The sequence below is a fragment of the Eptatretus burgeri genome, chromosome 5, assembly GCF_056783735.1.
Source record: "Eptatretus burgeri isolate ZD-2024b chromosome 5, Ebu_testis_v1, whole genome shotgun sequence".
Taxonomy (NCBI): Eukaryota; Metazoa; Chordata; class Myxini; order Myxiniformes; family Myxinidae; genus Eptatretus; species Eptatretus burgeri.
This window is the reverse complement of record NC_140965.1, coordinates 111,177,621-111,191,498: the sequence shown is the minus strand read 5'-3', so window position 1 is coordinate 111,191,498 and position 13,878 is coordinate 111,177,621. Positions and strand designations below refer to the sequence as shown.

General features: G+C 43.8%; 1 protein-coding gene across 8 annotated transcripts in view; it reads right to left on the bottom strand.

Annotated features, from left to right (window-relative positions):
- The window catches only part of LOC147027160 (E3 ubiquitin-protein ligase TRIM17-like), a 78,061-nt gene that overhangs the window by 43,822 nt on the left and 20,361 nt on the right, over positions 1-13,878 (bottom strand). For 7 of the 8 annotated variants that reach the window (XM_085883351.1, XM_085883356.1, XM_085883349.1 and 4 more), the window contains 2 exons: positions 10,736-10,907; positions 1,960-2,055 (listed from right to left, as the gene is read on the bottom strand). In XM_085883351.1, coding sequence (XP_085739477.1) covers positions 1,960-2,055; positions 10,736-10,907 — 268 coding nt within the window. The remainder of the gene's footprint in view (positions 1-1,959; positions 2,056-10,735; positions 10,908-13,878) is intronic. The other variant, XM_085883350.1, reaches the window with a different exon arrangement.

Genomic DNA, 13,878 nt, shown 5'->3' with positions numbered 1-13,878 from the left:
GAAGGATAAGAGGAAATCTTTTTCTTTTGTTCAAGGGCAGAGTTGGGAGGGCAGAGTTGGAGAGGGGAGTTGAGGGGAGTCGTTCAGCAGACCATCAGGTCCTGCTTGGCTTACGTTAGGGTTGAGGCCTGCGTAAGCTTTTTGCTTCGGCTGGCTCAGTGAGCTTCGGCTAAGGCCTGGCTCGGGAGGAGGCTTTTTCAAGGCTTTTTGCTTTGATAGTTCCGTGAGCTTCGGCATCTGCTTGGCTCGGGAGAGATTTTTGCTTCAAGCTGCCCTATTTGGAAGTAAGTTAAGCCAGTCGCTCGGCTCGAGCTGCGAGTGGTGGCTTCTTCTTCTTGGTTCGTGGAGCTCTTTGTTCTCCATTTTGGTTCCAGGCTTGGTGCGACTCATCGACCTCTTCGTGGAGGTGGTTCCTCGGGGAAGCGACGCATTGACGGGAATGTTCGGCGCCTCTTCTCACCAGCACGTGTTGAGAAGTGCGGGAGGTGGTTCCTCGGGGAAGCGACGCATCGACGGGAAGGTTCGGCGCCTCGTCTCACCAGTACGTGTTGAGAAGCGCGGGAGGATTCGCGGGAGCTCAGGAAGGATCGCGGCTTGGCGATTGGATCCAGCTCGCTCTCGATGGAACCCGGGTCCGAACAACTTGAAGACTACACGAGGTGGAGAGGTTCGCGATAGGTTCTGAGTTTCAGCTCACCTGTCCTCCGAGCTGGAGCTCGTTATTAAAGGCCTCTGCCACCATTTCCTGGGTGTGTGTGTGTGTGTGTGTGTGTGTGTGCGTGCGTGCGTGCGTGCGTGCGTGCGTGCGTGCGTGCGTGCGTGCGTGCGTGCGTGCGTGCGTGCGTGCGTGCGTGCGTGCGTGCGTGCGTGCGTGCGTGCGTGCGTGCGTGCGTGCGTGCGTGCGTGCGTGCGTGCGTGTGTGTGTGTGTGTGTGTGCGCGTGCGCGCGTGCGCGCGAGCGCGCGTGCGTACTTGTGTCCGTGGGCCCATCTAATAAGTAGGAATTGCTCTTAAGTGCAAGTGACTGGACATATTAAGTAGACAGTTGTAGTTCTTTTGTTGTGCTTTTGTTGCTTGTATAATTGCATACGTATTCTGCCTTGTTTAATTGCATACGTGCTTTATTATAATTAACGTCCTTTTGTGAATGTAAACCTGTTCGTTGCGTCCATTCCCTCATTGAACTGCCCCATCTTGCACTCGGAATATAGTTGGTTTTTAAATAGCCGATAAATAGAATCGGGTCCGTCGAGGTCTGGCGATAATACCCGCTCGGTTATCCCAGAACGGAATGGACCGCTTAAGCGGTTCGTGTCCAAGCAGGCCTTCGCCGAGGTATGGTCCCTCGGTAGGTTACCCGCGCGGGTACTTAGGTATATCGATATTCAGCGATTGACCCTATTTCGCGCGGGTAGAATACGGACTGGGCCGTGGTGGGATTAAAAACCCACCCATGACGGGTTTCTGGCGTTGTTCCAGAAAGTCCCGACTGGATTGTCCGTTCGGTGGGCGAAGCGACCGCTATTGGTTAGACGCGGTCGTTCGCACGCCGACGGGCGGGAATCTACAACAATACATATATATATATATATATATATATATATATATATATATATATATATATATATATATATATATATATATATATATATATATATATATACACGTATGCATATATTTATGTATGTATATATGTATATATGTGTCATGATGCGAACACTCAAAAATAAATTTTGGTCGCTTTGGGCCCCTTCTGAGTGTAGGCCTTGTGGCATTGGCGTCATTGTAAACCCGATGTTGAGTGCATGTGTATTTGCACATGTGCAAACTTAGTGTCAAAATTACTGAAGGTTTAATGATACTGTTTTATTGTGTTTAAAATTGAAGCAAGCAAATGTTATAGAGTTATTAATTATCCTCCAATCAATTCAACAGCTTCCTTTTGATGCAGATGGTGTACCTTAGAATCCTCTTGTATTGCCATTATCATGCGCTTTTGCTCTTGCTTTTCTTCAAAAAGACTTTGCACATCTTCACACACTTTTCTGATGATGCTCTGGGTGAGAAATCATGAAGGCAATTGTGATCCTTGCATTGATTGTCGCTTTGCAAAGCAGTGCATGTTGTCAATCCGCAGAAACTCATGAAAGAAGGTTGTGTTTAACAAGTTTGCTTTTTGATTACATCATGAGCTGGGCGGATAATAACATGAAATTTGGTTTATCTAAACTTTCAGAAAGTTTTTTCTATGAGGTTCTACATAGGAAGTTATTAGGATGACGACTAGGGGGCATTGGAAGGAGGTGAGCAGACTGAGTATAAAATTTCCTCAAGAATTTGAAATTCAAATAAATAAATAAATAGATTTATATTTCACACATAGATTAAAAGACTTTTTCTCATATCCAACAATCATATAGTCTTTTTTTGCATACATAGTCGATGATTGTGGAATAGCTAGTAGCAGTGCACTTAACGGATCAGGATGCAACAGGACAAAAGGAACAGCAGAGAGAAGGGGGAAACACTGTCAACATAGCCAAAGGCCAAGACAGGGGGAGGCCAAACATGGGCAAGCAATGGGTGTGGGGAGGAATGGGGGCAGGAGAGGATGCATGTGGTGGACAAGATGGAGACAGATACAGAAGGAAACTCTCAGGAGTGAAAACTGGAAAGTTTGAAGAAGGAGGGATTGGAGTGGGGTGGGAAAAAAGATCATGGTTTTGGATTGGGGATGATCTCAGATGATGCTGAACAGCTGTCTTGAAGACCTGGAAGGAAGAATGAGATTGAAGACAATATGGAAGTTGATTCCCCAGGTGGGAAAAAGAGTAACAAATGAGTTTTAAGTGTGCAGTGATTCTGCATTTTGGGAGTTTCAACAGAATGGGGTTAATGGTGGGCCATGTATGCCCTGCAGAAACTTTAGGGGTGGAGGGGGAGGGGGAGAATACACAGAAGTGGGCAGAGGGTGCAAGACCAGAAAGGAGGCGAGAGAAGACAAAGACCACCGACCTGCACGTGCAATGGCGAAGTGATAAGCCCATAGACTCATCTTCATCGTGCGCAATTCCAATAATCTTAAAGCTCTTGGTTTCCATCGTGTCTTGCTAAGCAAGATGTGAGGCAGGGGAGCCAACCCAGGGGGATGAGCAGTACTCCATCAAACTGCGGATGAAAGCCATGTTGGTGGATAGGACTTCAGGTGTGCCTTAGAAGGACTTTGTACGATGGAGGATGGCCAATCGGCGGCTGGCTTTGGAGACCAACTTTGAAATATGGTTTGCCCAAGAAAGATCATGGCTGATTGTGTGACCCAATAATTTGAGTTACTGAACTTCCTCAAGAGGATTCTTAAGAAAGTAGATAGGAGGGTTTGCCAGACTGTAATTTCAGACAGAGATCGTGAGAGTGTGACATTAGTCTAAATGGAAAGAGATATTCCAAGTGCTTGACCATCTTGTGATTTTTGTCAAGCTTTGAAGAGAGGGAAGAGGCTGCAGCTTGCCTGTCTGAAGAAATGAGGGATGTCAGTAATCCATGTGTTGTGTTGCCCTTGGATGCCATCGGCAGAGAGTTTGGAAAGTAAGGCAGGATGCCAGCCTGTATCAAAAGCACGACTTGTGTCGAGAGAGATGGCCCTAATCTCATGTCTGACATTGAGGGCCTTCATCCATTGTTTGGTGAGTCAAAGCAGCATGTCCAAGGTGGAGTGACCTGGTCTGAAACCAAATTTGTGATCTGAGATGAGGTTGATTGAGAACAGGAAGGATTACATATCAACTGCGATGATGGATTCCATGGCTTTGTTGATTGTAAGTAAGCTGATTGGTCATTAGTTAAGGGGATCAGTTTTTGCACCTTTTTATGTAATGCAATGATGTTCATGGATTTCCAAGCAGATGGAAGATGATCGAGAGCAAGTAATATGGTGAAAAGGGCAGAGAGAAGATGTGAAAGAGCAGCAGAGCAGGATTTTAGGACACATGAGCTTATGCTGTCCGGTCCAGTTGCAGAGTCAGTGTCAAGGGTTGAAAGAACCTTCTCATGTGCAAAAGACAGAGCCCAGGAGCAGTTGTGTATGTCAGGGAAGAATGGGGACCGAGAGTGAGGGGTTGGGGTCATAAGATTTGGAAGCCAACATAGAAGTCAATATACTCACGAGTGGAGTCGGCTGTGATTCCTTTTGAAAGAGGGAAGGGATGGAAGGGGAGTATACTCCAGAAAGTGGAGACAGAATGAACGAGGCACCACCAGGTTTTAAAAGAGTAAGACGTGTTTGAAAGTTCATTTTGAAGTTTGACAAATTTTGTTTTCTGGCTCTGCTGAGAGTGGACACACAATTATTGCAGACATTTTGGAATTCACTGAGATGGCCTTCAGTCGGATTAGCCTTCCAGGAGGAGAAGGCAAGTTGTTTCAGAGCAAAAATACTCCATCCATTGTTGAGTGAGGCAGTTGTTTCAGAGCAGTTGTTTCAGGAGGACAGTACAACACACATTTGAACAAGAGCTGGAGAGAGAAGGGGAAGTCACAGCCAGAGGTCCTCCTGGGGAATGGGAGGTAAAAGATCAGTACATGGACAGTGAGAAATTGAGTTATCGATGCAAAGTGAAACTGCACTGCCAGGGTGTGGTTCAGGCCAATCAAATCAGAGGAGACACTAAGGAGTAAGGGACATCTTATGGGAGGAAGGATTCTGTTAAACAGATGATGTCTGGTTTATTGGCAGCAGCCTGGATTGAGAAATCTGTCAGATACGAGTGGAGACCTCGGATGTTTGAGGTCCATACAGTCAAAGATGGGGGTGGGAGGGTGCAGGATTGGGGGGGGAAGTCTTTCCTTAAAGGTGAGGATTTGGGAGGGTAGGTTTAGGGGGGGATGTTTCAGTGTGAGTGGTGTGGGAGAAGCTTTGAGTGTGTGGTATGCAGGTGAAGGTTTGAATGTGAGTGGTGAAGGTTTGAATGTGAGTGGTGCAGGGGAAGGATTGACGGTGTGGGATGTGGGGGAAGGTTTGAGTGTGTGTGATGTGGGGTGAGGTTTGTGTGTGTAGGATGCGTGTGAAGGTTTGAGTGTGTGGGGTGTGGGGGAATGTTTATGTATGTGAGGGGTTCGGGGGAAGGATTGAGTGTATGGGATACAGGGGAAGGTTTGAGAGGGTGGGATGGGAGGGAAACATTGATAGGGTGGGGTGAGGAGAGAAGCAGAAAGGGGAAACATGAAGCTTTGAATGGGTGGGGTGGGGTGGATCCTTATTCTGATTCCAGATTCCCAACTTTGACAAATGGAGATAAAGATCATGGGATGGGACACGAGACCCCTCGTTGAATACACAAATAAACTGTATGCTGTATATGTGGGGGATGATTTGTGCACCAAGAGCTGAGTGGCCAAACACCTTGAAAAATAATAATCCTTGTGAAGAAGAATAATAAGAAGAGACATACTGTAGATTGTGGTGGATAATTTATCTTGCCCCTTGCTCCACCTGCATTTCCTCTGACCAGCCTACCTATTCAAATGGCCAGCTCATGCAGTGGTTAATCTGAATGATCCATCAGAAGTGCACTTGCAGATGCATGTTCAAATATCATTCCCAGTCTTGGGGTGGCAGTTAATGAAGGTTGTGGGGAAAATAATGGAGTATATTAATAACCGACTCCAAAATAAAATACCACCTGCTGGCCATGGTAATTTATCAATGCTCACCCTGCATGGCCCAATCATGTCGAGTTCCCTTTCTCAGCAGAATTATCATAACAAAGCAAATACATGATGTTATTAACTATATACAGGAAAATCACTGTATTCATAACAATGTTTCACAACTACTCAGAGCAAACAAAGATAATGAGTGGCAATTTCTATAATAATTACTCATAAATTCTCTGAAGTTCTATTTGCTGCTTAATGCTGCATTGTCTCTCATCAGGCTCAAATTATATTCTAATTTCGGTAATTCGATAATAATCTTAATTTTTGAAAGGTGAGTTTATAGTCCGGGAGCCAACCTGTGTACGAGGCTGTTTTAGGGTTGGACCTTACAGCCTCTGCTATAAAATTTTACACCCCCAGGATGTTTAGATATATGTTTGCAGTTCATGAAAACCAATGTTGGCAATTCATAAGCTCTTGCGAAAAATTTTGGCGGACGTTTTTGTTTGAGGAAGATTTGAAAAATTTGATAAAACAGCAATTGTCAATAAAATTTCTAAAAAAATTAAAAAATCACATTCATGAAAAATAAATGTGAACTAAATGTAAGAATTCAATCAGTGCATTGTAAACTGACAAAAAAAATTGCCTTTGTGGAAGTAAACCTCGTAAAAGTACATAATTTTGTGAAAAATGCCTTAAAAATAACGTTTTTTGAAGATGGCCTTTAGAACTTTTCTTATCATAGGCAGATGCTGCATTACAATACTAATTTCTCTTAATGTGATATGAACATGGTATCCATGGCTAATTAAAACAGCAAATTTGAGTGAGTTCTATCAATTTTTAAAGAGAAAATTAACATTTTTGTCAACCAAAGTTACCCCTACCCCCAAAATCCTCTTACTCTATTGAACACAGTTCGGTTAAGGTTTGCTGGATCCAGGTTGGGTACTTCACAGTTCACTCTTCCAAAGGAAAATTCAATGGTGTTTGGAGTGACATGGCCCTGGAGCAGACATACAACAATGAAGGGAAGACATCGCTGTTCAAAGGCATATCTCAGGCACCAGCTGCTCGAGATAAATATGTGAAGACAGCACCATTTCTCACAGCTGTATCAGAGAACATAAAGTCTATGGCTAATCTAGGCCAACAGGAATCTACTCATCATGGAGAAACACATAAGCAGGCAACAGAAGAACATATGAATGTTGAGGAGATCAAGAAAGTGATATGCCAGCAGATGATAAACCCATTCCAGTGTAACAACCAAGTGGATCTGCTCAATAGAGCAACTGGTGAGAAGGATGCTTCAAAAGACTTGGTCCATGCTCAAGCTAAGGGCATGGAAGCCATTATGAAAGCAGAAGAGGTGGTCTCTATTAAGATTGAACCACTGAAGCTGGTAACTTTCTCCTCACAGAAGAAATCAAACCCATCAAGGAAACAGAGTTTAATCAGGATCTATCAAGATGAGACTGCAACTACACGTGTGTTGTGTTTCTATCGAGATGCCGACCCAGTCACAAGACAGATTGCATTTTCCCATGAGTGGACAGACTATCCATCATCCCTGTTTGAGGTTGATCCACGCTTAGCACAGGGGTTTGTAATGCGCAAAGGCAACAAGTCTGATTTCGTGGCAGTGCTAATTGCTGAAGCTGAGCAGGATGTTGTTTTACAGCTGCCATCATTACCACAGAGTGACCTATACACAGTTTATCTGGTAGACATAATGGCATTTGTAAATAAATACCAAAAAATGGGTGCGAAAACATTTGAACTTCCCCAGCTGTATCTTCGCAAGCTCCTGCAGTTGAAACCTGAAATGTGCAACTGTGTCAACATCATTGGTGATCAGTATGATTTTGATGATAGCCATATTTGAAGGGTGATGAGCAGCAGAGGAGAAACCAGACAGACCAGGCAAGACAATTCTCACCATCCAAGAGTCTAGAAATTCCAGACTGGAATTTACTCATGAAGAATCCAAGAAATAAAGGAAATCTTCAGAACTTCATTGGCACTTCCCTTTGTGAGAGTCCTGAAGCTATTCCAGATGGAGTGACCATCATTATTGGTGGTATGATGGAAAACAAAGGTCACACTCTTTCCATCACATCAGCATCAAGTTCAGTTCTGGACTTACCTTGTGAAGAACATGAAGAGGCAGACACAAGGATTATTGCTCATCTTGCATATTGTGTGGAATATCTTGATCACCATCGAGCTGTTGTGCATGCAACAGATACAGACATAATTATGCTGTGTATATATCACTTCTGCTGCTTGAACACATTGCAAGAACTCTGGATACAACGGCAGAATCAATACCTACCTATTCATGAGCTGGTAGAAGTGTTGAGCAGGAAGTACCAGAAAATCCTCTTGATGTCGCAGCTACACTTCTGTGCACATATGTGTTGTGTTGATGTGACACAGTGAGCTACCCATTCAGAAGGGGAAAAGAAGAGGTCAGGTCAGGTATGGGAGCATGTGCCAGAACAGCGCGTCGCTGCGTCCACTTTCCGCCGGTACTCCAGGGGCCTCCGTCTGGCCATCCCCCAGGCAGATGCCAGGCCCATCCCCATCTCCTTGAGATGATGGTCAACCTGCTGCAACCATGACGCACGTCGTCAACCCACTGGCCTCCTCCACTCATGAGACTCCCTCGCTGAGAGAATCTGGTGAGCACGATCAGCGTCAGGAAAATGAGCCACATGTCCATACAGCCGCAGCTGACGCTCACGGACTATGCAGGTAACAAATCTCATCCGAGTCTCTCTCAGCAACCGCTCGTTGGACACAAAATCCGACCAGCGATAGCCAATGATTCTTCGAAGAGACCTGGTACCAAAGGAATTAAGTCTCCATCTCAGATCCTTGGTCAGAGTCCAAGTCTTGCATCCATAGAGCAAGACTGGAAGTACGAAGGACCTGAAGACTCGGACTTTCGTCCTCCCGCACAGGTACTGGCAGCGCCACACCCCATGATCCAGTGAATCCATGACTCCCCAGGCCTGACCCAGACGTCTATTGACCTCTGACTCACAGCCAGCAGAGACATGAATATCACTGCAAAGGTAAGTGAATCTCTTCACGACCTCAATATCCTCACCACAAACAGACACAGACAGGACAGCAGCATCCAAGATGTCATCGAAAGCCTGGATCTTAGTTTTGACCCAAGAAACCCGTAATCCCAGTGGCTCCGACTCCTCATTCAGCACCTCGAGGGCCCCCAAAAGGATATCTAAAGTCTCTGCAAAGATGACTGCATCATCTGTAAAATCAAGGTCTGAGATCTTGATATTCCCAAACGATGCACTGCAGCTTGATCTCTCCGACATCCTCCCTAAAATCCAGTCCATACAAGTGCTGAAAAGTGTGGGGGCCAGTACACACCCCTGACGAACTCCAGTAACAACTGGAAATAAGTCAGAGATGGTACCACCACACTTCACAGCACTCTCAGTACCAGAGTAGAGTTCAGACATCAGATCGATCAGTTTCGGTGGCACCCCACGAAGACCAAGAATCCTCCAGAGGACATCCCGATTCACTGAATCGAACGCTTTACAGAGATCAACATAGGCTGCAAGCAGCCCCTGCCAAAACTCTCGTCTGCGTTCGGTGAGGACACGAAGTGCAAGGATACGGTCAATCGTTGACCTCTTTGGTGTAAAGCCTGACTGCTCTGGACGCTGGTGCTCAAGCAGATGGTGGCGAACCCTATCAAGAATTATCCGAGCAAAGACCTTGCCCGGCACTGAGAGCAGCGTCACCCCTCGGTAGTTGTTGCAGTCTTGGAGATCACCCTTCCCTTTCCAGAGAGGGACAACAAGGCCCCTCTTCCAGTCAGTTGGGATGATGCCTGTGTTCCTGTGAAAAGAAGAGCGGCACAGGTTTCTCTGGGACTGATAGGAAACCTTCCCCACCTTGTTGATTTTGGAAGAGATAGTGAAATGGCAGCAACAGAATGTGTCATTGATGAGGCCAGAGTATACTGGACTGCTCTGCATGGCCAAAAAGGGTTCAGCTGTTTGGATACCCTCAGGCAGCATATGTTTGTCTCTTCAAAATTAGACCTTAGGTCACTGCCAGCAACAGAAGATGCGTTTTACTTCCTTGTTTTAAGAGCATTGTATCAATTGCTTCTGTATAGACGTGCACATCTCAGTGACCGAGCACTTCCCCCAGCCACAACATTTGGCAGAACCCTTATCAATGGAAAACTGGTCCCAATTCTTATGTCTAAGCCAGCCAAGCCAAACATAGACAAAACGGTGTCTTGCATGTGCAAATTATCCAAATGTCTGAAACGATGTTCATGCAAAAAGGCTGCTGTGCCTTGCTGAGTGACATGCATATGCCTTGGTCAGAGAGGTTCATGTGGTGGAGTTGTTTCAGAGAGTGACTCTTCCTCTGAAGAGGATGTTTCATGTCACAATATTGTGTTAATCCATTTCTAATTTTATCTTCCTTAAAACCATGGCATGTAAAAGTATGTTCTTGTTCCTGACCCCATTGATAGTCAAGCATTTCTGAGTTGCATAAATCTTTTGTTGTTTGACATATAACCTTGTCAATTGTAGGTAGGTTAAATCTACACCAATTGTGATATAGGAAATGAACTCCTCTTTAATATGAGGGGTCATTTGTGTATATAGGTTTAGTGGTTATGATTTTAGGACAATATGAATTACCCCTACCCCCATCCTACATCTTCGCTTTTGCCAACATTTTGTTATCAGAGGGGGCTCGCAAAAGTGTTGACTGTGTTGTTGCGCAAGAGTTTCACCATTGCCAACATTGGTTTGCATATACTCAAAGGGTGTCTCTTTATGAAAATCAACACAAAAATTTTATAGCAGACCGGGCAATTTTTTTTTAATTTTGATCGGTTGGCTCCCGGACTATTAGTTTTGCTTTACTCTCATTTTGCTCCGCTTTGTTTAATTGCAGTTGCATTCAGTATTAGTAGCTTAATATTATATTCAGTTATGGGCAGAGTCACATTATCATTATAAACGTTTCGCAAAAACAAAGAAAGATAAAATAAAAAAATTATATTGCACCTGCATTTCCTTTCGTACTTCATGTACAGGTCTAATCTCATGGCTGTCATGCATCTTACTTCGTGAGCAAACAATGCAAATTGGTCTGAGACAGGCATTGCAGAAGAACACGAGTTCCTGGTCATGCTCCAAACACTGACGACTTTGTTTCTTTCCTTTTGTGTTTGAGGAACTGAAATGAAACAAAACAAAGCAATTTTAGAGAAATTAAAAAGTGCCTTATGCTCACTTGCGTTTCTTTGCAAGGCATTTTGATTGATTTGTATCATGAAATGATTTGTCAATGAAAACCTAACGCTTCATTTGAACTGCGAAGTGCAATCTTCACATTGTAATGAAAAGATGCTTGCAAATCATTTGTCAGGTTATGGCCAATTGCTTGGATTCTTGTTGTGTGGGTATCAAAAGAGAGAAATATGCCCAACAGAGGCTCAAAGTATCCATCTTAATTTTTCAGTTTTACATTTTGAGGACCAGGTTGCGATGCTTTTATGCTCAAGTATAGAAACATGTCAAGGTTGTTCCATATCATGGCATCTTCACCCAAGAGCCTCTTTTTGGGATCTTCACAAAATCCTGGATGGCTGACAACTACAGCTCATTTGTTTTGATATTTACTTGTATCCTTATTAAATACTGTGTGGTTCTTCTTTTCACTCCTGTCATGCTATAACTGGTATGACATCGATTTTCTTCATATCACACTTAACTCTGTGTGTTTGTGTTTGTGTTTGTGTTTGTGTTTATATGTATTCTATACACTAATAAAAGGCAATGTGTGTGTGTGTGTGTGTGTGTGTGTGTGTGTGTGTGTGTGTGTGTGTGTGTGTGTGTGTGTGTGTGTGTGTGTGTGTGTGTGTGTGTGTGTGTGTGTGTGTGTGTGTGTGTGTGTGTGTGTGTGTGTGTGTCAGTATGTGTGTCCCTCCTCCATACATACACAAAAAATGTGTAATTTCCAAAGCACTAAACTCATCTTTTTCTCCTGTTTGGAGACATATTGAGGAAAGAAAATATTTAAGAATGTGCCAAAATTAACCAGCTTCATTGAGCTTTGTGATTTAATGCATTCACTGTTCGACCTCGTGCCCGTACCCAGAGGGATTGCATATCCATTGCGTCTGCCAGATCTGTGTCTATATTTTTGGAGGTTTCTCCAGGTGCTCTGCAGAGAATCAAAGCAAATCTAGTGAAAAACTGAAATTTAAAAATAAAGTTCTAACGTTTGCGCGGACCACGGACCGTGAACAGATGTACCACGTGATGCGTGCCCAGACGAGCAGGCAACGTGGCGGATTATCTGAAATGTTTGTTTCATGGGCGGTTAAACTTTGCGATGTCTCCGGGGTTGTTCTTCGTTAAACGGCACATTTGAACGAATTCAATTAGTTTCTTCAACTGCTGTGAGTGTGGTGAAGACCAACTTTAAAGTGAAAGGGATCCTATATGGAAAGCAGCCACAGTCGAGCTCACCATTCCTTTTCCGCCATTTAATTAGAGTGCTTGCTGGAGTGCTTAAGCCACTTGCTGAGCGCCCTACAGTCGATAGTGGTACAATTTATGTCCCAATCGGGATGTACAGTCGGTAGTTGGTAAAAGGTGGAGGTACATGATTTCCAAAGGTTATATGGTTTCTCTTTGTGAGTTTCAAAGTAAGATAATTTTGATAACACCTGATTTCTGAGCTGTTTGCCGTGTTAATGTGTTTTATAAATTACAGAGTCAAATTTTTTTCCACCCATCACATGATGATGGGCAGCTGTTTATAAAGATTAATATTTATGCACATCTCCCGAAAACGTCTATAATGCAACGATGTTTACCTCCGCCACCAAAGGTGAAGCAAGTTATGTTTTCATCCCTTTCTGTTGGTTGTTCGCTCGACGACCCTTAGTCTCAGGTTTTCCGTCTGTCTGGATGTCCGTCTGTTTGTATTTAATAGACAGCTCTGGAGGCCAGAGGAGTCAACCGATTTTGATGAAACTTGACTGGTAGGTTCATACCAGGATGTAGTTGTTTGCTTTTGAGCAACGTTGCTATGGACACCACTGTTGCCTTGCAATGGGATTTTGAAATTTTAGAAAAAATTCGAAAAATATTTATATATTTTTTTTTCGAAAATCAAAAATCGGTTTCTGCGCTTTTATGCGCACTACAATCAAACTCTTTGTCAAAAATGTTCAGCCCGATCCGTCAAAAACTGTATGACGAGAATGCAATTATGTAGCGACCACCCATGTCGCCTACCGCTTGTCTGTTTGTATGTAATGGACAGCTCTGGACGCCAGAAGAGTCAACTGATTTTGATGAAACTTGACTGGTAGGTTCATACCAGGATCTAGTTGTATGCTTTTGAGCACCGTTGCTATGGACGCCACCGTTGCCTTAGCAACCGGACTGAAATTTTTGAAAAGATCCAAAAGATACATTTTTTTCGAAAATCAAAAATTGGCTTCTGCGGTTTTATGCGCACTATAATCAACCTCTTTGTCAAAAAATTTCAGCCCGATCCGTCAAAAACTGTATGACTAGTATGCAATTACAAGCTGGTAGGTGACATGGGTGATAGCTAGACTAAGGCGAATTTGAAATATGTAGATGAGAGAACACATCAGATGGTATTTTTGCCGTTCGTTGTTCCATATAGGAACATGATGAGCAACTGTCCATTCATCATTTGTGTTCGATTCCCTAACCCTATGTTAGGGCTCTGTCACACCTTGACGTTTTAGCCAGCGTATGGCAAGGTATCAAAATGTATGTAAAACGCTGGCGTACGCTGAACTATTGATGTTTTTTCCAGTTTTGGATGTATGCATAACTTATTAGTAACGTACACAGAACGTTTCGATAACATATAGATAACTTATATCAACGAATGCTGAGCGTGTTGTCAGCGTTCAAAGCCTCTGCCCAGCGATAGTCTAACTTATGCATAGCGCGCGGCAGCATATCGCCGACGATCACGTGGCGTAGGCTATTAATAGGCTGCGGCTCGACGATTCAAATCATAACCGCACTAGACATCGAAGTGTGAAGCCACTGTCACACCTTGTCATTTTAGCCAGCATATGCCGACGTATGAAAAATTTGCCGAACTAAGCTGGCACACGTCGAATACGTTATGGATAAGTTTTGTATACGTT